Source organism: Drosophila albomicans, chromosome 2L (assembly GCF_009650485.2).
Source record: "Drosophila albomicans strain 15112-1751.03 chromosome 2L, ASM965048v2, whole genome shotgun sequence".
Lineage (NCBI taxonomy): Eukaryota > Metazoa > Arthropoda > Insecta > Diptera > Drosophilidae > Drosophila > Drosophila albomicans.
In genome coordinates, this window is record NC_047628.2 from 17,238,722 (window position 1) to 17,261,687 (window position 22,966).

At 44.9% G+C, this 22,966-nt stretch overlaps 2 protein-coding genes across 24 annotated transcripts in view; one reads left to right on the forward strand and one right to left on the reverse strand.

Moving 5' to 3' along the window:
• Window positions 1-22,966, reverse strand: part of LOC117563755 (muscle-specific protein 300 kDa) — a 117,043-nt gene that overhangs the window by 66,943 nt on the left and 27,134 nt on the right. For all 23 annotated transcript variants that reach the window (XM_052003292.1, XM_052003295.1, XM_034242243.2 and 20 more), the window contains 5 exons: window positions 17,343-17,615; window positions 16,627-16,796; window positions 16,287-16,563; window positions 13,612-16,218; window positions 253-13,440 (listed from right to left, as the gene is read on the reverse strand). In XM_052003292.1, the coding sequence (XP_051859252.1) occupies window positions 253-13,440; window positions 13,612-16,218; window positions 16,287-16,563; window positions 16,627-16,796; window positions 17,343-17,615 (16,515 nt within the window). The remainder of the gene's footprint in view (window positions 1-252; window positions 13,441-13,611; window positions 16,219-16,286; window positions 16,564-16,626; window positions 16,797-17,342; window positions 17,616-22,966) is intronic.
• LOC117563759 (angiopoietin-related protein 7-like) lies at window positions 18,781-20,258 on the forward strand. The gene is made up of 3 exons (XM_034242262.2): window positions 18,781-18,870; window positions 18,940-20,102; window positions 20,164-20,258. The coding sequence occupies exons 1-3, from the start codon at window positions 18,790-18,792 to the stop codon at window positions 20,252-20,254; spliced, it is 1,335 nt and encodes a 444-aa protein (XP_034098153.1). The 5' UTR covers window positions 18,781-18,789; the 3' UTR covers window positions 20,255-20,258.

The following is a 22,966-nucleotide window of genomic DNA, read 5'->3' on the forward strand; positions in this document are numbered from 1 at the left end:
AAGTCTGTGTGTGTGTAAAATGATTAGCTGCAATTGTGATTAGGTGATTAGCTGAAAGGATTAGCAATTTTAATTAGTGAGATTTTAGTAGACATATTATACATATACATATTTTCGCATAATTTTGGTACTTGGTGAACTTAGGTGCACTCTTTTTCGATTAGTAATTTGATTATAATTTTGACTTCTTTTGGTTAGCGTTGCGTGCGACTTTTGTGATAGAGAGACATTTTACTTGTTGTTGTGGCTTACCTTGGCATTGACCAAATCTTCGGGGGTTTTGTTATCGCCTTCATGAGATTTGGCAACGCGCTTGCTCATTGTATCAATCCACAAATTAATCTTGTTGAATTTCTGCAGGAACGTCTGCCAAGCGGCCAAACATGACTCCAGACCGCTGCGTGCATCTCTCGACAGAGCTTGCAATGTTTCCCACTCACTATTCAAGTGCTTAATTTCTTGGGCCACATTATCTTGACCTTCGCTGCCGCTGGTGGCAATCACCGCCTGGCTGAGTTCTTCGCAAGCATCCAGCAACGATTTGCCCTGCATGGAAGTGGATTGTATGTCGCCCAAACGATTCAAACGATCTTCAACGCGATCCTTTTCGCCATGGCAATCGGCACACTGTTCCACCTCGATGCGAGTGCGACGCAGCCAATCTTGCAGCTCATTGTAGGCATGCTTGTACTTTTCGTGATTGTTCACTTGATTCTCGAGCGATTCGATAATCTTGTTGACCTGCGCTTGCAGATCTTCAAACTTGCTCAGACCAGGCTGGAAGTCATTCTTGTCCAGGCTGTTGTCCTCACGCAAGCGCACATTGATCTTTTCCACGATATCATTGTGTCCATTGATATCACGTTGCGTGACACGGAATTTCTCCAGTGCAGCTCGCTTTTCGCTTAAGTCATTCAGATACTCTTCACTTGCCTTAACACTGGGTTCAATGTCCTCAAGCCATTCAAGCAGTATCTTGTACAACTTGAAGATCTCCTCGAGCTGAGCCAAACGATTGGCCAACTTCTGGCGCACATCATTCAAATCCACAAGCAGTTTGTCAAAGTCCTGCTTGAGTGCTTCGGTGTCTTCCTGTATTTTGGCTGCACCATTCTGTTCCGTATTCATGATGACCTTCTCCTTCAGCTCCAACAAGTAACGCAATTTGTTCTGACCAGTTTCAAAACCTTGACGCAAATTCTTGACGGTGTTCAACTTGATTTGCACCTCATTCAAAGTGCCAGGAATCTGCTCACAATCTGCGAGTTTCTCGCGTGTATTCTCGATCCACGACTGGCACTCTTCGTAGAGAGTGTGATGCTGCTGATGTTCCTGGTAGTGCATCTCCAGGCGTCGCATCACCTCCTTTGCCAGTGTCAACAGTGCATTATACTTGGTGGTCAACTGCATGATGGCATTACTGATGCGTGTGTCGGAGCAAGTCTCCAAAAGCACTTGAGCCTTCATGTTCAGATGATCCAATGTCTTTTGCCAATCGAAGAGTGTTTGGAGATGACCCTGGAACTGCTCCAGCACCACCTTCTTTTGGGTGAGGCTATCTTGCAGCTTGTTGTAGGACTGGACCAGAGCTTCGGTCTTGGTCAACCATTCGAGCGCTTCGGTGTATTGATCTTGGTAGTCGGACCACTTGACAATTCCCACTTCCAAGTAATCCTTGGCCTTGTTGAGTGCTTCCACATACGCATCGAATTCCTCTTGCAGCAACGCAACTTCTTCTTCGATAATCGCGCAATCCTCGGGCTCGGCTGTGCGGCAAGCAATTTCACCCTGAGCCAAGGCATTTTGCAGCTTCGTTGAACCTTCTGGTACTTCGCCCTGCAGAATCTTCAGCTGATGTGTCTTCTCCGCAAGTGCTTGCTTATCGCCCGTGGGCTCGGCGCACTTACTCAGCCGTTCCTTTGCATTACGCAACCAGGTGGCAAACTCATTGCCCGCATCAATCAAAGCCTGATAGCTATCGATAGTATTCTTCTGCTTAGCATACAGATCCTTGGCCTGTTTGGTAAGGTTCTCGTACTTATCATTGATTTCAGTGGCTGGTGCACCTTGCTGCAAGTCCGATGCCTTTGAGGTGACGGATTGAATCATTGGCTCGAAGGAGACAATATCCTGGACAATGTTGTTGGTCTGTCGCAGGTTGGCCTTGCGTTCGCTTAAGCCACTGCTGAGACCAGGTTGACCACGTTGCGATTTGATAATCTTTTGCTCGCAAGCCTGTTGCAATTTCGCCTCCCTGTCGGTAATCCATTGCTGCAGCTGCGAATAGCTGGAGCTGTAGTCGGCCCATTGCAGTAGATTCGTTTCCAACTGCACCTTAGCCGTTGACATTTTGTTGACCAAGCGATCCCAGTCGGTTTGCAGTTCCTTCATCTCATTGTTAATAGCATCGCGACCATCAGAACGTGTGTTCCTGATGATCTTCTCGCCATTGTTAATGGCCGTGTGCACCAGGTTCTGGCCCACTTCACGATTGCGTATCAAGTCCTGGATTTGTTCCAGGCGACGCTGCAGGGCCTCCTTGGAACCTGCACCCTCGCCTGCGGATTGTATTGTTTGCTTGGCATTGGCAATCCATTCCTTGGCCGATTTCATGTTAGCATCGTATTCACGATGCTGATCACGATTTGTTTCCACCTTCTTAAGCACATCCTTGCCCAGATTCACCTGAACCTGATACATGGAGCTTAAGTGTCGCAGCTGATTGTTGACATAGCTATCCAAATGAGATTTAAGTAGACCAGCAGCTGAGGCATTGAATCTATCAATATCATCCTTGCCCTTCTCGAGGCGTGCCATGACGTCACGCATGTCGGCGACCTGTTTTTCCTTGTCGGGCAAATTGGGACAGAGGTTGAGTTTGTGGTTCTTCACAAGTATGTCAATTTGTTGCAGCCATTCCATGAGACGTTCATACTCCTCTTTATATGCACGCCATTGCACCATGGTAACTTCCAAGTTCTCCTTCTGCTGATTGATTTCGCGGAACAAACTCTCGAAGCTATCACGTAGGGCGCGTATATCATTGCGTATGATCTCTTGGCCTTGCGTCGACGTACTTGCCAGAACAACCTCACCTGTGTGAACCAAATGCTCCACTAGGAGTTCACCCTGTGCCTGCTTATTGAGCAGCGCTTCAGTCGCTTGAACAGCATTCTCAATGGCCAATTTGTCGCTCAAACTGCTCTGTTTCAAGGCAGGGAACTTCTCACGAGCGCGACTAATCCAGCTAACCAGATCATCGTAGGCTTCCTTGAACAGGCGATGATCACGATACTGATCCTGACGATTCGACAGCAATTTCTGTGTCTTGCCGAACAGTTCATCAAAAGTGTCGAGCACTTTCTGAGCTTGGAAGGCCGCCTGACTCTGCTGACCGCTTGCAATCATTTCCTTGGCTTGAATCTTCAATGCATCCACATCGATCTTTTCAACACGCACCTTCTCCTCCGTGGACTTCACACGGTCAAGCTGTGCACGTTTCTCTGTCATTGTGGTTTGGTGCTCACCCAATTCCTTGAGCAGCGTATCCAACCATTCGTTGAACTTGCGCACATTCTGCACTTGGTCCAAGAAACCAGACCATTGTGTAATGGAATCATCCAGATTTGCCTTGACATCCATAATACGCAGAGCAATGCCGGACCACAAATCCTGCAGGTCAGACAGCTCCTTGTTGATGGCCTCATGTCCACCAGGAGCTGTGTTGGCCAGCACATGTTGTGCCTGCTCCAAGATCTTCAGCACACGAGCTGAGCCTTCATCCTTAAGCAGTATAACATCCTGTATGGTGGCCAACTTTTTGTCCAGTTCCTTGGGACTCATCGAGGACATGTCGGAGCAGTAGTCCAACTTCTCCTTAATGTCATTGATCCACGATGAGCATTCCGAAATTGAATTATCAAAGTCCTCGTGCGAGCTAACATATTGTTGCCAGCGATTGTTCAAGTCCTTGACCTTGTGGAAGATTTGCTGATATTTGGTCACCAACTCGGGACCTGATGCTCTTGTTGTCGTGGCTCCCTTGAGCAGAGTTTGTGCTTTCTCTGTAACATTGTCCACTTCCAATTCCTTGGCACGTACATCGCCCTGCAACGTCTTCAACGCATCCAGTTGCGCACGCTTCTTGGGCAGATCCTCCTTCAGATCAATGGCATGCAAATCGTTGTCGGTATCGCGAATCCAAGCCAAGCATTGATCACGTAATTGCTCATACTCTGACCATTGCTGTAGTCTCGATTCAATGGCTTCAATGGTAGAACTGATAGCCGCCAGAAGACCTTCCCATTCCTGTTGTGTGGTATCAATCTGAGACTTGATGTTCACTTGTCCCACATCAACAGTGCCGGGTATAACCTTCTCGCCCAGCGCACGTACTTGATCAACACGTGGGAATTCATCAGCCAGACTAGCCTTCAGATTCTTTAGACGATCGAGATTGGTATGCAATGATGTTTGCTCCAAATCCAGATCGCCCCAATAGTGCACAGTATTCTGGGTGGCATCGATAAACTCTTGGGCATCCATGACCGCCTTTGAGTACTGTTGATGGGCACTCACAATGCCCTCGTAGCGTTCCACGTAGCCTTGGGCGCGTTTTTGCAGCTTGCCGAAGCGATCAGTGATGTCCTTAAGAATCTGATCAACATGTTCGGTTTTCTCTGGCAAATTGGCGGCAATCTCCTGAAGATTGCCCACCTCAACTTGATGGTTATTAATGTCATTGACAATATCGCGATATGACTGCAATTTGTTGCGCTTCTCATCGAGTGTAGTCTTCAACTCAATTTCAGCGGGCAACTCTTGCTCCACAGTGATCAACCAGCTCTTCAGACTGTCAGCGGTCTCATCGAAGCCCGACCATCTGGCAATCTTATCCTGAATCTTCCGAGCAGTGCTGGCAATGTTGTCGAACAACTGATCAAACGTCAAATCATCCAGTTGACTGCGAATAGCTTCACGGCCTTCGGTTGCAGTGGAGCTATAGCATTTCTCGCCCAGCTCTACAGTGCTGTTCAAAAGTTGAGTCGCTGTGGGCTGTTGAGCCAAAAGCTCCTGGATAATCAGCTGTTTCTTGAGCAGATCATCGCGGGATGCCACCGTTGACAGATCACTGCAGTCATCGTAGCGTGCCTGAGCATTGGCCAACCAATCGGAGCATTGCTTGTACTTTTCATTGAAGTGTCCGTGATCTTGGACAGCTTGTTCGCATTTCTTAAGAATCTCCTTAGCCGTAGCCTGAATCGACTGGAAGCGGGAAGAAACTTGCTGCACATTGACAGCGATCCTAGTCTCTCCAGAACTCTGCACAAGCTCTGAGGTGTCATCCTTCATCTTCTCAAAGTCTGCCTCGTTTTGACGCAGATTCTGTGTCAAAGACTGGAAACGATTCAATTGCTCTTCCTTCTCCTCGAACGATGACTTCAAATTGTAGTTCTTGAGCGCATTCTCCGCTTCTCCCAGCCAATTGATCAAGCGATCCAAGTCGACCTCGTAGTCATTCCATTGCTGCAAACGATTCTCGAGACCGCTCTTCACATCCGACAACGAACCGCTAAACTTCTCGAAGTCTGCATGCAAATTGGCCAAGTCACGTGTCATGGCTTCCTTGGAGCGTGCTGGAATGTTGCTGGCATGACTCTCGATATGCTCCTCCAAAGCCTTCAGTTTGGCTACGCCCTCGGGAAGTGCATCCTGTATTTCATTGATCTTTTGCAGACGCGCTTGCAGCGCTGCCTTGTTACCAGAGTAATCGGAGTAGCCAGTCAAACGATCCCAGAGATTCTTCTGGTAATCCTGTTGTGCCTTTTGTAACTCACTGAATTGCTGGTACACATCAAAAGCGGCATCCAGATCGGCCACAAGCTTGCCACAATCCTGACCAACTTGCTGATACCGTTTGTTGACTTCGGCGATGGATTTGGCAATCTCATCGGCATTGGCAGGAGCAGCGGTAGTCAGCAGCGTGGCCGCTTTCTCGTTAACGGCTTCCACAATGCGTTTGTGCGAATTGATGTCCTGATTGGTAGCCTTATACTTGTACAGTTTGGAGCGTATCTCCTGGGCATTAGTCCAGCTGGCGGGGTTCTCGTTGTGCAACAACTTTTCGACCTGATCGAGCCAGTTGACGGTTTGATTGAGAATATCCTGATAGCTAGACAGTTGCACAGTTTGGGCTTCCTGGCGTTTCTCCAGATTGCGAATGCCCTCGTCGAGTTTGTCCCAACGATCGCGTATATCTCGTAGATCCTTGCGAATCTTCTCTCGACCTTGTGTGGATGTTTCGGGCAGAGCCTTTTCGCCAGCAGCATTCAGAGCAGCAAACAGGCTCTCAGCTTGCTCCTTTTCGGACAAAAGCACTTGCAAGATATTAGAGCTCTGCGTAGGTTCATCCTTGAGCGCCTTCTCGAGTTGCGTTTCAATGGGTTGCAACCACAAGTCCACCTCGTTGTATTTGTCCTGATAGAACTGATGATCATCAACGAGATTGGACCAACGGTTAACAACCTCCTTGCTGAGCACTTGGAGCAGTTGATAACGATTTGTAATTTGCGTTGTCAACGTCTTCAGTCGATCAGCACCGCTATTATTGAGCAACGAATGGGCCATATCGCCGAAGGCGTCGATTTCCTTCTCCTTTTGCAGGATGAGTTCACGCTGAATCTTATACTTGTCCATCTGCTCGACCTTTTCGTGGAGTGTCGATTTGAGTTGTTGATCGCGGAAAACGGCTTCGGCACTGCGACACCACTTGGTGAGCTCCTCGAGATTGCTCTCGAATTTGTCCCACTGTGCAAGCACATCCTTTTGCTTGCCCTCGATGCCTTCGATGTCATCGAAGTGACTCTTCATAGTCGTCTCCAGCTCATCAATTTCCTTCTCAAGCACCTCAATGCCCTTCTCAGACGTAGCTGGTTTAACATTGTCGAACTGTGAACGAATATCGGCAATAAGATTCATGGCCTGTGGTTTGTTTTGAGCCAACTGTCCAAGGGTTTCAATCTTGCGTTTAATATCTGCTTTCTCGCCATAAGCATCGTCGCATTCGAGGAGCTTTGCCTTCTCATTAGATATCCATGTTTTGGCCGCATTAAGGGCATTATTCAAGTCATTATGCTTTTGCACACAGCCCTCCAAATTGTGAAGGATTTCATCGGATTTCTGCACAATATTCTGGAACAATTGCTTAATCGATTGCAAATAGACATTCAGAGAGTTGTCCTTAATTTGATCTACCAATAGTTGTGCCTTGTCGCACACATTGTCGACGAGTACATTGTGTGTGGTGATCTCCTGATGCAACAGCTTGTGATTCTGCAACTGAGCGCGTTTCTCCTGCAGCGTTGTCTTTGGTTCGGTGTGACTCTGCATGGCCTTGTCGACATCCTTAAGCCACTTGGTCAGCTGATCCTGTGCAATGCTAAACTCGTTGAACTGCAGCAGACACTGATCAATCTTATGCGTGGCTGAGTTCAAATCATCCGTGTAGTTATCCCACAAGGTGCGCAAATTGCGCAACTGCTGACGAATGATCTCACGACCATCGGGACTGGTGTGACCATAAAGCTTCTCGCCGCGATCAATGAGGCTCTCGAAGATCGTCGAGTCGGTAATACGCTTGTCGGACATCTCGCGCAACTTGTTCTGTTGTTCTTGCAACACACTTTGATCGCCGACAATCTCATTGGTCTTTGACAGCTCATTGACGCAGGCTTGGAGATCCTCCTTGAACTTTTCGTAGTCCTTATCAAAGCTGTCGTGATCCTTGACGTAATTGGTGTACTTTGCAATGGATTCCTTGCACAGATTTTTCAGGGTTTGATAGCGCGTGTTGAGACGGGACAATTTCAAATTCAAATCGGTTTCACCTTCAATTTCACGACCCTGATCCATGAGCTCATTGATGGCAGCGCCACGACGCTCAATATCCTTGGCACTCTCTTGCAGTTGCTTCAGGTGAGCACTCTTTGCCTCGGCAGTGCTCTTAAGGTTCTGATTCTTAACCACAGCTTCGACATTCTTCATCCAGTTATCAAGCTCCTCAATGATCGAATCGAACTCATCCCATTTCGAGCAGAGCTGCTTGAGTTTGACCAATGAATCCTGGCACAGCGACATGAATTCCTCCCAAGCCTTCTTGGGCTCCTCGAAACCCTTCAGCAATGCTGGATGGCCGCTGGGGTGGGTCTGAGTGAGCACTGTTTCCAACAGCTTGTGACATGTATCGAAAATGGAGTCACCCTCGGGCTTATGCTGCAATAGATTCTCCACAACAATCAGTTTCTCTTCGGCCCCTTCCTTCTCGAAAGTAGTCTCGTTCAGAATATCAATAGCCTCTGATTTGATGGTGTTCAACCAATCCTGTGCCTTCTCTAGCACCTGATCGTAGGCTTCATGCTTGACTACATGATTGCCCACGGTTTGAATGCGATCAGAGATCTTCTTCGAGAGTGTATTGTACTCCTGAATAGATTCATCAGTCTTGCGTTCCGACTCATCGTCGCAAAGAGTGACAGCCTTATCATGCAATTGCTTTAGAGCATTCTTATGCAAGGTAATCTCCTGTAATTGGGTTTTGTAGTTTTGGAGTGCAGCTTTCTTCGTGGCCAACGTGGGATAGAGTTCATCGCCAGCGGTAACCTTGGCCTTAGACTCGTTGAGATAATGCGACACCTGTGTGTAACTCTCCTCAATGGATGTCTTCTGAATGAGCACACCTTCCACCTGTTGCATCAAGGCATTTGCCTCGTCACGCAGATAATCGTACTTTTCACGCATTTGACGCAGATCGGCGCGAATGCGTTCACGATTCTCAGGTGAAACCACAGGATAAAGTGCCTCTCCAATATCAACGGCATTGTTAAGCAAGAGCTGACCATTATCGAAAGTCTTCAGATAGTTCTTAATGGTCTGCAACTGTTGAGCTGTGGCTGAGGAGGAACCAGGCGAACCCATACGTGCCAATTCCTGGAACTCAATTTTGGCATCGCCGAACCATTCATTGAAGTCCTTCGAAGCCTTGGCAAAGTTGGCGTTCGACAGCTGCGCGCTACGTATTTTATCAATGTGTCCTGCCAGACTCTTGGCAACGGTTTGATAACGCTGCACAAGATGCGTGACAAATTGTCCAATGCGTGCCTCGGGATTCTTTTCAATCAGTTGTTGAGATGTCTGCTCCAAATTGTTGATAATGGGCTCGTGCGATAACACATCCTGCTGGAGCACCGCCAACTCTTGTAGTTTCTGTGGCACCTCCGGCAGATTCACTTGGCTGCTGGTCTCAGCTTTGACACGACCTTCGACATCACGCAGCCAGTTGGAGATTTGTTCGTTCGACTGTTCGTACTGTGACCACAGATCCACATTCTCATCGAGTATGCCCTTGATGCGATCAAAGCTATCCTGCAACGCTTGCATCTCCTTATCCATCAGCAGTGCATCATTCGTGAGCTCAGCGAGATTTTGTGGTGTCTCGACGGCCTTCAGCATCTCCAGAGACTTAAGTGTTTCCGCATGACGCGCCTTGCAGTCATCGATACTCTTACTGACTTCCTGTAACGAGGATTTCTTCACATCCAAGTTGTATTTGTCACTGGACGATTCGGGCTGACACCATGCAACCTTCTCACGCTGCGTGGCAATCAGACGCTTCAGCATGCCCACCTTGTCGGCATGGAACTTCTTGAGGAATTGCAGCAGAGAACTCTCGATCTTCTTGGCATACTGGTCTACTCCTTCGTAACGCTTCTGCACATTGTTCAGTTCCTTGGGTATAATGGACTCATTAAATGTTGGATACAAATTACGCAGCTCATCCACATTTTGCTTGATATTCTCAATCTCATTGCCGCTGTTCTCGAGTTGAGCGCGCAGAGCACGACATTGCAGCAAACGTTCCATGATCTTATTGTTATCGCCAGACATATCATCGCATTTGATAAGTTGCTCACGCAGCTTGCTAACCTGTTCGCCTGCAACCTTGGTGCGACGTCTTAGTTCCTGCTCCTGATCATTGAACGAGGTTGTGACGGCGCTCAAACGATCCGCATTATTGCTGACCTCAGCAAACTGTTCGGTCAGCAGCTGATTGAGAGCGCTCAAAGCCGGAATCTCGGCACCGTTGTTGATCTTAACCAGATCGTTTGTCTTCTCTTTGATGGTGTCCTTGAGGGCCTGGTAAGAAGGCAGCTCAGTACGATATTTGCTTAAACGCATTGGACCAAATTCAATTTCAATTGAATTGTCCGCAGCGTCGCAAAGTCCTTGGTTCGTCTCCGACAGCCAAGGTAACAGATCCTTCTTGGCATCTTCGATCTGTGACCAAATAACTGCCTCTGTTTCGTAGACATGTGCATTTTTCGCGGTCTTGTCGTGCAAGTCCTGCCAGTGCTGCTTAGCAGTGGCCACCTCTTGTGGCACCTCCTGAGGTACAGCTTCACCGATGGCAGTAAAGAGCTTGCAAACATTGTTTCCACGACGATCGAGCTCATCCAGATTCATCTTGGACTTGCGCAGTTGTTCCATGGTCTTGCGTGTTTTCTCTGAGGCCTGATGGAGTTCAGTTTCATCGCCAGGTTGTTGGGGTATGGCATTAAACAGGTCTTCGGCCTTTTTCAGCTCCTTGGAGAACTTGTCCTTGGAGTCGGCATACTCACGCAATGCCTGACTAATTAGGTTGTATTTCTGTATGCGATCGGCGATCTCGTTCTGGAGTGAATCATAATTCTTGTCCAAAACGAGCAGACTCTCCTGTATGGCTGGCATGCTGGCAATATCCTCGCGCATCAGCAGTGAACCTTCGTCGTGAATGCGGTCCTTCAGATCTGCTTGATACCTGAGCGCCTCATTAAGCGCCACCAAATCGGCAATGATCTGATCGATGTTGTGCAAATTGGGATGTTGCTTGAGGATCTCCTCAAGCTTGGCACGATTCTCCTCCAATGCCTGACCAAAGTTGTGTTCAAGGGCATGGAATTTGTCCTTTCGCACGGTCATCTGTTGGAGCTGCTGTTGCTGATTCTGCGAACGCAACTTCAGATTCTCCAGTTTGTTCTCCACATCGTTAACAATCTGTGTGGCAATCAAGGGGCGACGCGACAACGCATCACGCAATTGTATGGCAGGATTCTCATCGATCTGCTTAGCCTGATCCTTCCAGTAACTGAGACCTTGACCAAGATGATCAATCTCCTGTACGACCTTCTTCAGTTCTTCGACAGCAGGTCCCTCAGGCTTGTCCAGTTGGTGCTTCAAGTAATTCAAGTGCGATTCAGTGTCATGTTTCCAGCCCAACAGCTCTGTCCACTTCTCGAGTGCTGCCTTCTTTTGCAGCATATTCGACTCGAGGTTCTGATAGTTGACCACCAACGCAGTGTAGGCATCATTAAGAGCATTCGACTCCTCAGGCGTGGCGCCCAAAGCCAATTGTTTCACCTCATCATAGATGGCATTGAAGCTAGGCTTCTTGTCGGCATGTTCTTGCAGCAACGCATGAATGACATGAAGACTTGTCTCCACGCGTTCCGGATTGATTTCCTCCACCTGGGTGACTTGATTGCGCAACTGCTCCATCCAATTAGAGAAGTTTACAAGTTTGGCATTGAAATCTTGACGAGAAATAATGGCATCGGAGACTTCATTGATGTTGCCACGTGTGGCCTCCGACAATTTCTGCAATTTGCCCTTCATCAAGTTGACGCGATCTTTGACAGCGGCAGCACCCTCTGGTGCCAGATGTAAACTAATCTGATCGGCATTTTGTCCAAGGGCCACAAGTTTGGCCTGCTGCTGCGAAATCTCATTGTTGAAGGACTTGAGCTTGACCAGCTCCTTTTCCAGTTTGTCAATGTGCGGCGTATTAAGTACGGTTGGGCGCTTACCCATTTGCTGTTCACCCTGATTGATCCAATCCTCCAGTTTGGCGGTATCGGCATCAAAGGATTGCCAATTGGCGACAAGTTTTTCGAGCTTGGCGCTCGCCTGTTTTGCATTTTCATGGACTGCCGTCCAACGGGAGTGCATGGCATCTAACTCATCGGGGGCATTGGTTTTGCATAACATTTTATGACTGATGTTTGAAATGCCATGGAGTTTGTCCAATTGCTCCAGGCATTGTGTTTCAAATTGTTTGGCATTTTGTTGCATGGCAACGGCTTCATCAAGTGTGATCGGCTTAGGAACTATATTATTTACCTTGACTTCGCTCTGCTCCACGGCGGGCTTGATCTGTTGCAGTCCAGCCTGGAACTGCTGCCAATTGACCAGATCCTCCTGCACGGCCTGCGACTGATGATCCACATTGCGGTTGATTGCACTGAGCACCTCCTGCAATTTGGAGATTTCACCCTTCAGACGCTTCGCCTCCGCAACGTTGCCCTCCTTCGGTGCCAGCTCCGATGCATCAGCGGCCAATAAATCCAGTTGCTTCATGCGTTCGCCCAGCACACGTTTGAAGGATTGTACCTTGACGACACGTTCCTCGGGCGTTAGATCCTCCGACTGCAAAGCTTCAATGTTCTTGGGTGCCACTTTGTTGGCCCATTCTTGCAGCTCTGCGAGACGTGTCTTATAGTTGTTCCACTTGGCACTGTAGTCTTCCAAGTAACCTACACGATCCTTAACATGCTCCATGGTATTGAAGAACATCTTCTCCACCTCAGTCACCTCCTTCTCCAGTATGGGACGCTTGTCGGCGGCAGCAAGTGGTGCCAATTCCGACTTCAGAGCATGCAACTTGGGTAGCAATTGGTGCGATGCCTGTTGCAGTTGCACATTCAGATCACGCTTTGACTTCAGATCCTGGCTAACGTTCTTGGGATCGGTTTGGAGTGGCGTCAGAGCACGCAACTCAGTCTCAGCGGTCTGCAGCATGGAGAAGATGTCGTTCTTCTGATCGACAAACTCACTCCATACCGCTTGAGTGCCCTTCAGTGCCTGCAGCTTGTCAGAGGTCTCTGTGTAGGCTTGATTCCAGCCGGTCTCCAGATTCTTAACTTCGGTATTAACAAAGGCAGGAGCATGCACATCCTTACTTAGATCACGTCCACGTTGTAGCATTGACATGATGTGTGGCCGCTGATGATCGAGCTGATTGATGGCATACTGTTGCTCCTCGATGAGGCGATTGACACGCTCCAAGCTATCGGGGGCCGGAATGTTGGCCGTCTGATCCTTAACCTTGGTCAGCAGACAAACAACTTCGTGCACCTCACGACGATATGTATAGCATTTGGAGAAGACTTCCGTCTTGACCATGGTAATCTCAATTGTGGGTATCAGATTCTTGTAGCGTGCAATCAAATCTTCCAGTTTCTTTTGCTCCAGATTGGCCTCATCTTCGGTCGCATAGCTGAGCAGAGAATCCAATGTTTTGACAAGCCATTTCATGTCCTCACGTTTGTTATCTGCATCCTGGCAGATTTTCTAAAGTTAACAAGAAAAACATTATTAATAAGATGGTTTACTATAATTTATAATAATTTAATAAAGTTGTTAAGTTACCACAAGTTCCCTCAGCTTCATGCAGGCATTAATGGATTTTGACAAAGCATTGTTAGTTTAAATTGCAGTTTTTGACCCTCGATTTGAACTCACCTGGAAAACAACCTTCTCCTTTTCGAACTCCTCCATCGTGTTCACCTCGTTCACAATGTTCTTGAGGCTTTGATCCACGCTGTTCATCCATTCGATCATCTCATTGAACTTCAGATGATAGCCTTGCCATTGTGCTGGGATTTGTTGCAAAGTCTGACGCATATCAGCCAATTTGTTGGACATTTGTTGCCACTGAGTCTTGGCATTGTCATAAGCCTGATCCAAACTAATGTCTCCGGGCTGATGTTGCCTGTGCGCCTGTGCGAGACGTTGCATGTTTTGCAGGCAACGCTCCAAACGCGGCACGGTATCCTGTTGCAGCAGGAATTGTTGATTGCGCTGCAGAATAGAGTCAACATCCTCGTTGCGATTGAGTGCCTGTTGCTCTAGTTGCAACTCCTTTTCGACATCCTTAAGCGATTGATAGAACACATTCTCATCCAGACGGAAGTCAAGCTTCAGCAAATGCAATGGCGCCTGGGAAAGAACATTCTTCCAGCGCGTTTGCAGTTGTTCTACGCTTTGCACCACAGCTGGTTGTTCCTGGGCAGGCAAAGTCGTGAGCAATTGCTGTGCCGACTGCACCAGATCGTTCATCCAACGATCGTTGACTTGATCAAAGAAGTATTTTTGCGTTTCAATTGTTGTCTTCGATTCAATGTGCTTCTCCACCAACATGGATTCGGCTTGAGTCAGCCATTCAGTAACGACACGTTCGTTATCCTTGAAGTTGCTCCAACCACCGGCAGCATCGTTCAATCGCTGCTCCCATTTGCCAGCATTCTGAATGACATAATTGAAGCGCTCATTCAGTTGTTGCATTTGCTGAGCAGCTGGTGCAGTATCGATCTTATCATCGGCAGCCACAGCGTTCAGCAGATTCTGGAACACCTTGTTCTTGCTCTCCAGCATGGAGCGATAATAGACAGTCCTTGAGAAGTAGGTCTTGTGCTTGTGCAGCTGTTCGTTGAGCACTTCCCGACCACCGGCCAGATTGTGTGTGCCCAGCAGTTGCTCCGCTTCGCTCAGCCATTGATGGATCTCCTTTTGACCGGCCTCGAGCGACTCCTGCTGTATCTGCAACTGATGGAACAAGTGCAGCTTGGCAGGCAGCTGAGCACGTATGCGCACCAGCGATTCCTTCTCCTGCTTAAGCAGCTTCATCATCCTGTCAACCTCGTCGCGCGACAAGTCCTGTATAAGCGATTGGAAGGTGCGACTGATGGTCTTGAACAGCTCCTCATTATCATCAATTTCGCTTGCCAACTGCTGCAGCTGCTCGCCATATCGGCGAATCTGCTCGCTGTTACCCAACACCTGGCGCTGATCCAGTACACTCTCAGCACCGCGCAGCCACTTTGAGAGCTTCTCTATGCCCGACTTGTACTCTTGACGCGAGCGAATAATGTCACCGGCATGCATGTACTGTTTGGTGTTGGCAAACAGACGCTCGAAGCGCTCGGCGAGCGCGCCATGACGTTGACGCAGTTGCTGGGCAATGGGTTCCTCACAGGAGGCAATCAGATAGCTGGCAGCATTGCCCAGCGCATCAAACTTGTCCTTCCACACGCTAATGTCTTGGAAGAACTCCAGGCGATCGTCTTCGCTTTGATTGAGCTTCTGCTCGGCGAGCAGCAGCCACTCTTCACAGTTGGGCGCCAATTGATTCCAGTTGCGCCAGCAGTTGACGACCTCCTCGAGAGAGTTCTGGCAACACTTAAGCTCCATGGAGACACGCTTCCAACGCTCCTCAGTCTCGTACATGAAGCGATCAATCTCATTGATATCCTTGCGTGCCACGTTGCCTTCGCGCTTGTATTCATCGACCACCTGTTGCATGTCGACAAAGGCTTTCTGGAACTCTTGGAAGATCTTGTTGCGTGAGACAAAGTTCTTGTATTGTTCCAGCTGCTGGGCAACCTTCTCCTCTTGTCCATATTTGCCAGTCCAGCCGCGCATTTTGTTCTCGACTAGGTTCAAGAAGGCAATCAGACAGCACTTGTGCTCGAGGAATTTCAAGCGAATGCGACGTTCAGCCGCCTTGGGCGCGACCTCTTGAAGGCGTCGTTCCATGTTGCGCAGCTGCTCGAGCGGCACTTGTTGAGCCAGCGGAGAGCGCTTGGCATTATCGAACATGGCCACAATGCGTGGCAGATCGGCAAAGAACAGCTTATGCTCCTCCAGCTTTCTACTGATGACAGCAGCTGTCTCCTCATTCATTGCATTGGGTATGTCATTGTCCATGAGCAGTTTTTCGGCTTCGGCCAGCCATTTGCCCACAATGCCGAATTCGCCGGGCAGCTCAGCGTCCAATAGCCAGAGCCAGTACATCATCTGGTATTGAAGGCGCTGCCACAGCTCGTTAATTTCATCCCACGATTGACGTGAGACCTGCAGAAAACCGCTCTGAGTCTCAGTTAATTGCTTCAGACGGTTGTAAGCAGGCAAATGTGCATCGACTTCAGAACGTGCCAATAGATATTCACTAAAATCGCGTGGAAATGAATTCATCATCACCATTGGTTCGTATTCGGTGGTCTTCTCCACCAGAAAACGACGCAATTCGTTCACTTCTTGTTGCACATGCGACTCGTCGCGTGTTGCACCCTAAAAAAATATATGAAAATTCAATTAGTATTTGAATCATTCAAATACATTATATAGTACAAACTTACCTTTGGTTCGGGATACTTGTGCAAAAATTGTGCCACATATGTCATTATGCTCTTCTCATCCGGTTTGGGTACGTCCACATCCTCAGCGTCCAATAGTTTGGCAATGCCCAATTTGCTTTCGGCCACATCGAAAGCAGTCTCCAAACGCTGACGATTGCTGGTCTTCTTTAGCTCAGCTAAATTAACCAGATTCGCTTTAATTGCATCGATAAGTGCGAGGAAAGCGACGCCATCTCTCCAGCTGGCGCCAAAATCTTTCACCTCCACACCACTGTCTCTGCAAATTGTGTAAAATTAATCAATTAGAAATCATTTAAATTAGCGTGTCGTGTGTACTTACTTTGGCAAGGCGTTTGTTACCCAATTGAGTAGCGTTTTCTTGGCACCTTGCTTCCATTTCTCAGCCCTTAGATCACCACCAGCCTTATGATTGCCAACACTGTCGAGTGAGCTAACCGAACCGCCAATACCATGACCCAAATACTCTAGGTTGCGGCTATTCTCCTCGATCTGTGAATAGTTTCAAGCATTAGTTTCACTTTGCATGGAACAATCGGAGACTGATTTGTAATGGGGAAAATTATAATTTTTGGGGTGCTTTATAATTGAGACTACCAACTGAAGAGTTTAACTAACGGATACATAAGTAAAAATGATGTACGAATGACAACGACACCAACACAATTTGATTACATCGACTTTAACCTACCTGTGGCGCATAATTTATAACTACAACTAAGTTTTTCCGCCTCTTTTTACGAAGCTTGTGTTTGTTTTTGATTTGTTATGGTTTTTAGAAGAATTAAATATAAATAAAGTAAAGTTATAGATAGAGGATTAATTATGTTTATAATTGGCATAATTGTGAATAGCTATTTGGTGCTTCAAAAGTTGGTGGTCTAAACTTGGGTGACATTTAAACAAGTGTACATCTAGCAACCAATTCACGATTCTCTTTAATGTGCCTCAATTTGCTCACAAACTGTGCACTGTACGGTGGGTATTTATGTGAAAAAGGGGTTTCAAATTGTAGCTTAAGCGTAGAGCTCAACTCACCTGGAAGTACAATATGATCGTCCATATCAGACCCAACACAACTGGTGGTCTCCCATCCACCAGATCTGCGGGATTAATATTGACCAATTTGATACGTTTGCTGGCTAAAAATTGTAGAGCTGTATTGGCATTGCTAAGGAAATGTGGACGTCTGAGAACGCGGCCCTTCTCCACGGGCAAACGTTCGCCGGACAAAACTTCGAGCAACGCAATCAGTTTCGTGCCATCGCGTAAATCGTTGATTAAATCATCAATGCGAAGCGGTGGAACACGCTGAAAAAAAATAAAAATATACAAATTGTTATAAATTAAACGAGTTAAAGGTGAGGAAATTAAGTAAAAAATTCTATTTAATAATTTCTTTTAAGTAATTCGAAAATTTCAAGGTTGCAGGTGTTTTAATAAATATCTGCTGAATTTGTATGCCCGCTAATCATGGGGTAGAAAAGTATTTAAAATTGTGCTTCCATTAAATGTATGTAAGAGTCATAAGGTATATATATACATAAATATATGTCTTATATATTCTTGATCAGTGTCAAAATACTTTTGTATTTTGCACTCTAATGTGTGTAGTTCTATATTAATATACCAAATATAATCTTCGGTATACATATGCAAAAACAAAGAGCAAATCTAAACAATAACAACAACTATGTTGCTGATGATAGATCAAAGGAGAGTGAGTGCGATAGCGTTCTATATTTCAATATTGTACTCACATGTACGCACACTGACTTGCATATGCACTGTGTGAAACATTTTGTGGCTGCGCTTGCTTTCGATAATATTATATTTATTTATTATTTGAACGTTAATGAAATGCACTTTGCAGATCAAACTATGAGCACTTATATACTTCATGGTTTCAACTTTGAATTTAATTTAGTTAGTTTACTTTGAATTGTTGATGTCGTGGAGAGTTGATTTGAAAGCTTTCTACCAAGAGTTCCCGATTATAAGGTTTGAAAATTATCTTTTTTTTTGCCATAATTCACTTCAATTTAAATGTAACATTTTTGTGGAAGCTGAGTCAACAAGACCTCGATAGAGATTGAGGGTGTATAGGAAGTTCATGTTAAATATCTTGGCCCACTGATGCTGCAAATTCTGTTTAGTTCTCCTCTCTAATAATACAGTAAATTTTCACACTACTGTTCAATATTCAGAGTTCGAACATATGAACCATTTCTAATTCCATTATCTAGAATCCTCTCTCCGAAAGGTGAACGAAAATCGACATTGTCTTTTCTCTCGACATGAATTGAGACGCTTCTTACTTTCATCATGTACTATCTCTCACGCTAAGACCTTTTGAGCTAAACCCACATCCGTTGATCACGTGAAAGCTCAATAGCAAATCAGCAACACAGAGCTGAATTCTTCGATTTAAATTCAACTTTTAGTTCCAAATTATTCATGCTTGCAATCAGTCGAAACATTCAAAATGTGCAAAATAAAAATCAACGTAACTGTTTTTTTAATAATTCTTCAAATATTCTTGGTGGCACCAGCTGCCTTCAAAGAGGTGAGAACAGTTACATAAAGCAGTGTAGTAAAGTGAGTGCTAAGAATGTTTACATATTTTTCTTATCAGACGATTAAATCCGACGGACAAATGGCAGAAAAATGCTGCAGTCAGACCTATGAAGCTGTAAAACCTTTATTAGATTATTTTAGACTGGTTAAAATTGAGTTAGAAGAGAGGGAAATTAAGGAAAATAATTTAATTGAATTAAATTCTGATCTTATGGAAAAGTATCGTGAAATTGCAGAAATTAATGAACTATTCATGAACGAGGCAGCTCTATTAAATGAGTATAAAAGCAAAGTTGTGAAAGGGGAAAACGATTTGCATTCGTCTCAAATTAAAGACGATAAACTAGAATCTGAAATTAATTCACAAAAAAATGTTATTGCCAAATTAGAAGCAGAATTAGCAAATAAATCTTCCGACTTAGAAATTTGTGAAATTAAATTAAAAACACTCGATTCTGTGTTAATTGAAAAAGATGAAAATAAAACAAGTTTGTTTTCGAGTAGAATTGAATTGCAATTAAAGGAGATGCAAACTAAATTAAAAACAAAAGATACAGAAAATCTCTGGTGTCGTTTTGAAATCAATTTATTAAATAATGCATCAGAGAATATGAGAGAGGAGCAGAGAAAATTGAGTTCTCAAGTGGAAAAGTGGCATTCGAAAACAATAGTGAGCGATTATGAAAATATATTATGTCGTTCTGAACTTGATAAGTTAAGTCCCACAACTTGCATCCCTTTTGGAGATTATCCAGGAGTTCATCAACTAAATGTCTCTGGGATAGATTTCTTCGATGTTTTATGCGATAGTCAGTTAGCTGGACCTGGATGGATTGTAATACAACAACGAGTTGGGCGCAATGAGGATTTCAATAGAGACTGGGACACCTACCGCGAAGGATTCGGTGCATTAGATAGCGATTTCTTCATAGGATTAGAGAAAATATATCGTATCACAAGTTTGCAGCGTTTCGAACTTTATATACATTTGGTTGCTGTGAATGGAAGTGTCTACAATGCTCGTTATGATGACTTCAAAATTTCTGATGAAGACAATGGATACACACTGAGTCTAGGCAAATGGAATGGAACATCTGAGGATGCGATGAGAATCGGCGAAAACATGAAATTCTCAACATTCGATCGCGATAACGATTTTAGCGGTGGCAATTGTGCAGTTGAGTTCAAAAGTGGCTGGTGGTACAACAGTTGTCATCATTGGTAAGCATTACAAATTTCCGTTTTTGATTAAATATACTAAATTATTCTTTTTTTAATATAGTAACTTAAATCAAAAAAATTTGCTTCACCCATCGATTGACCTGAAAGAAGCTAAGATGCTAATTCGTCCCAAAGAAGCGATGAAGAAATGATAAACTGAAGAGCCGAGAATCCGATATTTGACTCTTTTATGTAATCATTTATATATTATATAATTGGTGCACTAAGAATTTGCTATTTAACGTAACGACTTATTTGTTGAATGACTTATTGAAAGAGATTTGAAAAAGGCCATCGTACAATTTCTAAATAACATTTTTATAAACATTTTACTTGCAGTTATCGCTTACAAGTTCGGTGCTTGAAATGATCTGAACATAGAAACAGCTCTTGCTTTAACTCAGTTTGTGTGAGTCTAAAGTAACTGTAAAGACACTCAACTACAATTTACTTAATTTACTACGGCAACTTAATGTTTTATACCGACAAACATTTGATATCTTTTTTGCATCGAATAGACAAACTGACCAAAGGAAAATTAATGAAAGAACATGTTTCACATATACATATATACATTTGTATGTACTTAGATCGATCCGCAAATACACGCAAATACGAGATGTATTACCAAGTAATTTAATGAGCAATAAAGCCAAATGACCAGACATCGACAGCGACTTTGAAGTGCCTTTTTGCTGCAGCATTTAACGGCATTTTTATGGGCCCATTAAGTATGTGCATAATGTAAATATGCATATGTGTAAGTGAGTTTTAAATTGAACACGTTGTGCATTTTGTATACGAATACATACTATACACACATACATACTTGCATATTCGACTCAATCGATTTAATTAATGCGTTTCATTAATCGAAGTCACACATTACATATGAATGCAAAACTACAGATAAATTTAGCTAAGCTATCTACTCAATTAATGCAGAAAAAAGTGTGTTTCTTTGTGTACAACTTTTCTTAAGTTGACAGAAATAATTTCCTTACTTGTGCGAATTTCGCCCTATTTTCTCTTTTACACAAACATATTAAACCCATCACATAAAATGCGTGTGCTGGGGATGAAAAAGCAACATCAAACGCACCAAATAAATAGTATCAATTAAAATAGTTTAAATCGTTTCACTATGCGATAATTTGTTTAGTTTTCCTTCCAGTCATTTGCCCCGACAAATTGGCCAATGACACGCGCTGGCATTTGGGTTGACTTTACCGCAAAAGATTGCGATTTAAGTTAATGTCATTAGTTCGTAGACGAACATCGGAAGTGGCACCGACAAAAACCCAAGCAAATAAGTGCAGTCATCGCGAGCAGGCATTATAAAATTGAGTGTAGCATTTAATTGAGCTTTCCCAGTGGTTTTTCTCAGGGTGAGTCTAGGGGACCAAAAGCAAGGCAAATAGTTTGTAGAACAAAAAAGAAAAACTTTGACTTCAACTGTTGCGGACATGCAAATGACGGTAAAGTTTTCTGTGTCTGTTTCTGTCTGTTTCGAGTCGCAAAAGTTGTGTTAATGCAACTTCCGAGAACTATGCTACTTACAATGCGAAATCAATTTCGGCATTTCCTGTTAGTCGCCTTTCCTCCCCCTCTTTACCACCAACGATGACACACCCCTTTAACACACCCAACCAACTTAATTTATGGTGTTGTCTGGCAATTGTGTCAAACTTTTCTAACAGCTTTTTGTCTTGCAATGCCTTTTTATTTCTTGTATTCTTTTATTGGACAATTTACAGTGTTGTTTCTCAATCTTTACTCTATATAAAAGAAAGGAAATTCTTTTACTTGATCATGGGGTTAAGAATGCCAGTGCGGACTTGTTAAACAAGTTGATTCTATGGCAACAAAAAAAAGTGTTGAAAACATTTCGAATTCAAGAAGTGTTTCGCTGAACCTGAAATCTTTGGGACATCTATGATATTTTTAACCCTTTAAGCATTGCAAATTCCAACAGCGTTTAAATCTATTTTAAAATCCCTTCGAGGGTAACATCTAGGCCTAACATCTCTGACTCAAATGAAGTTCCGTCTGCTGCAGAGCTTCCAACTTAATATTCCATTGGCGGTTAGCAAACACTGGTCTAAAGTCTCGTCTGCAGGGCCGACACATTTTGCGTAAACACTTTGAAAATGTCTATCTAATATGCGTGTGTATTTGTGTATTTGTGTTATTTCTAAGAATAACTTCAACTTCCAAGTCAGCAGACAATTGCTGGGCACGCGCACCCAAGGCGTCCAAGAAGTCTGCATGGAATACGGCAATGCGAGAAATTCCACATGCCGTGGAATGGAAATGGCAACCGCTGTTAGCCAAGTTCATCAGCCAGCTATGCGTTGGCCTATAAAAGAAAAAAGAGTGCTCGAAGTCAGACTGAAACAATGCTGCATTAATGACAGCGAAGCAGTTCCGTTTCATGTGTGGCCCGTTGCAGCTGCGATTAATCCCCCACATACACATACATACATACACACAAGGAGGGGGAGCCCACGCAATACGCCCACTGACTTACTTTTACCTTGAACGTTGATTTAATGCACTTTTCTCTGTGTTGCTTCAGCCCGTGTTCGTTACTGTTTGTATCTAATGTGTTATCTTTTAATACAACTACAATCTGCAGACATGAGCCGGCATTTCTTGTACGAATTTTGCCGGCCGGCCGGCTGAATGGCTGCCTGGCTGTTGGTCTCTTGACTGCTGTCGACTGGCGGCTGCTTGGCCATAAACAAACCAGTTCTACAGGCTCAAAATGCCAATGCAATGCGTTGAGAACCAGACCCCCAACTTCAACTCCATCTACATCTCTCCACAACTGACTGACAAAGTGACTGGCAATAAAAAAGGAG

Bases quoted from the DNA above. Each gene is read 5' to 3' on its own strand.
- LOC117563759 (XM_034242262.2), top strand. From the start codon at position 18,790: ATGTGCAAAATAAAAATCAACGTAACTGTTTTTTTAATAATTCTTCAA. The intron at 18,871-18,939 runs GTGAGAACAGTT...TTTTCTTATCAG, and splicing joins CACCAGCTGCCTTCAAAGAG to ACGATTAAATCCGACGGACA. The intron at 20,103-20,163 runs GTAAGCATTACA...TTTTTAATATAG, and splicing joins TACAACAGTTGTCATCATTG to TAACTTAAATCAAAAAAATT.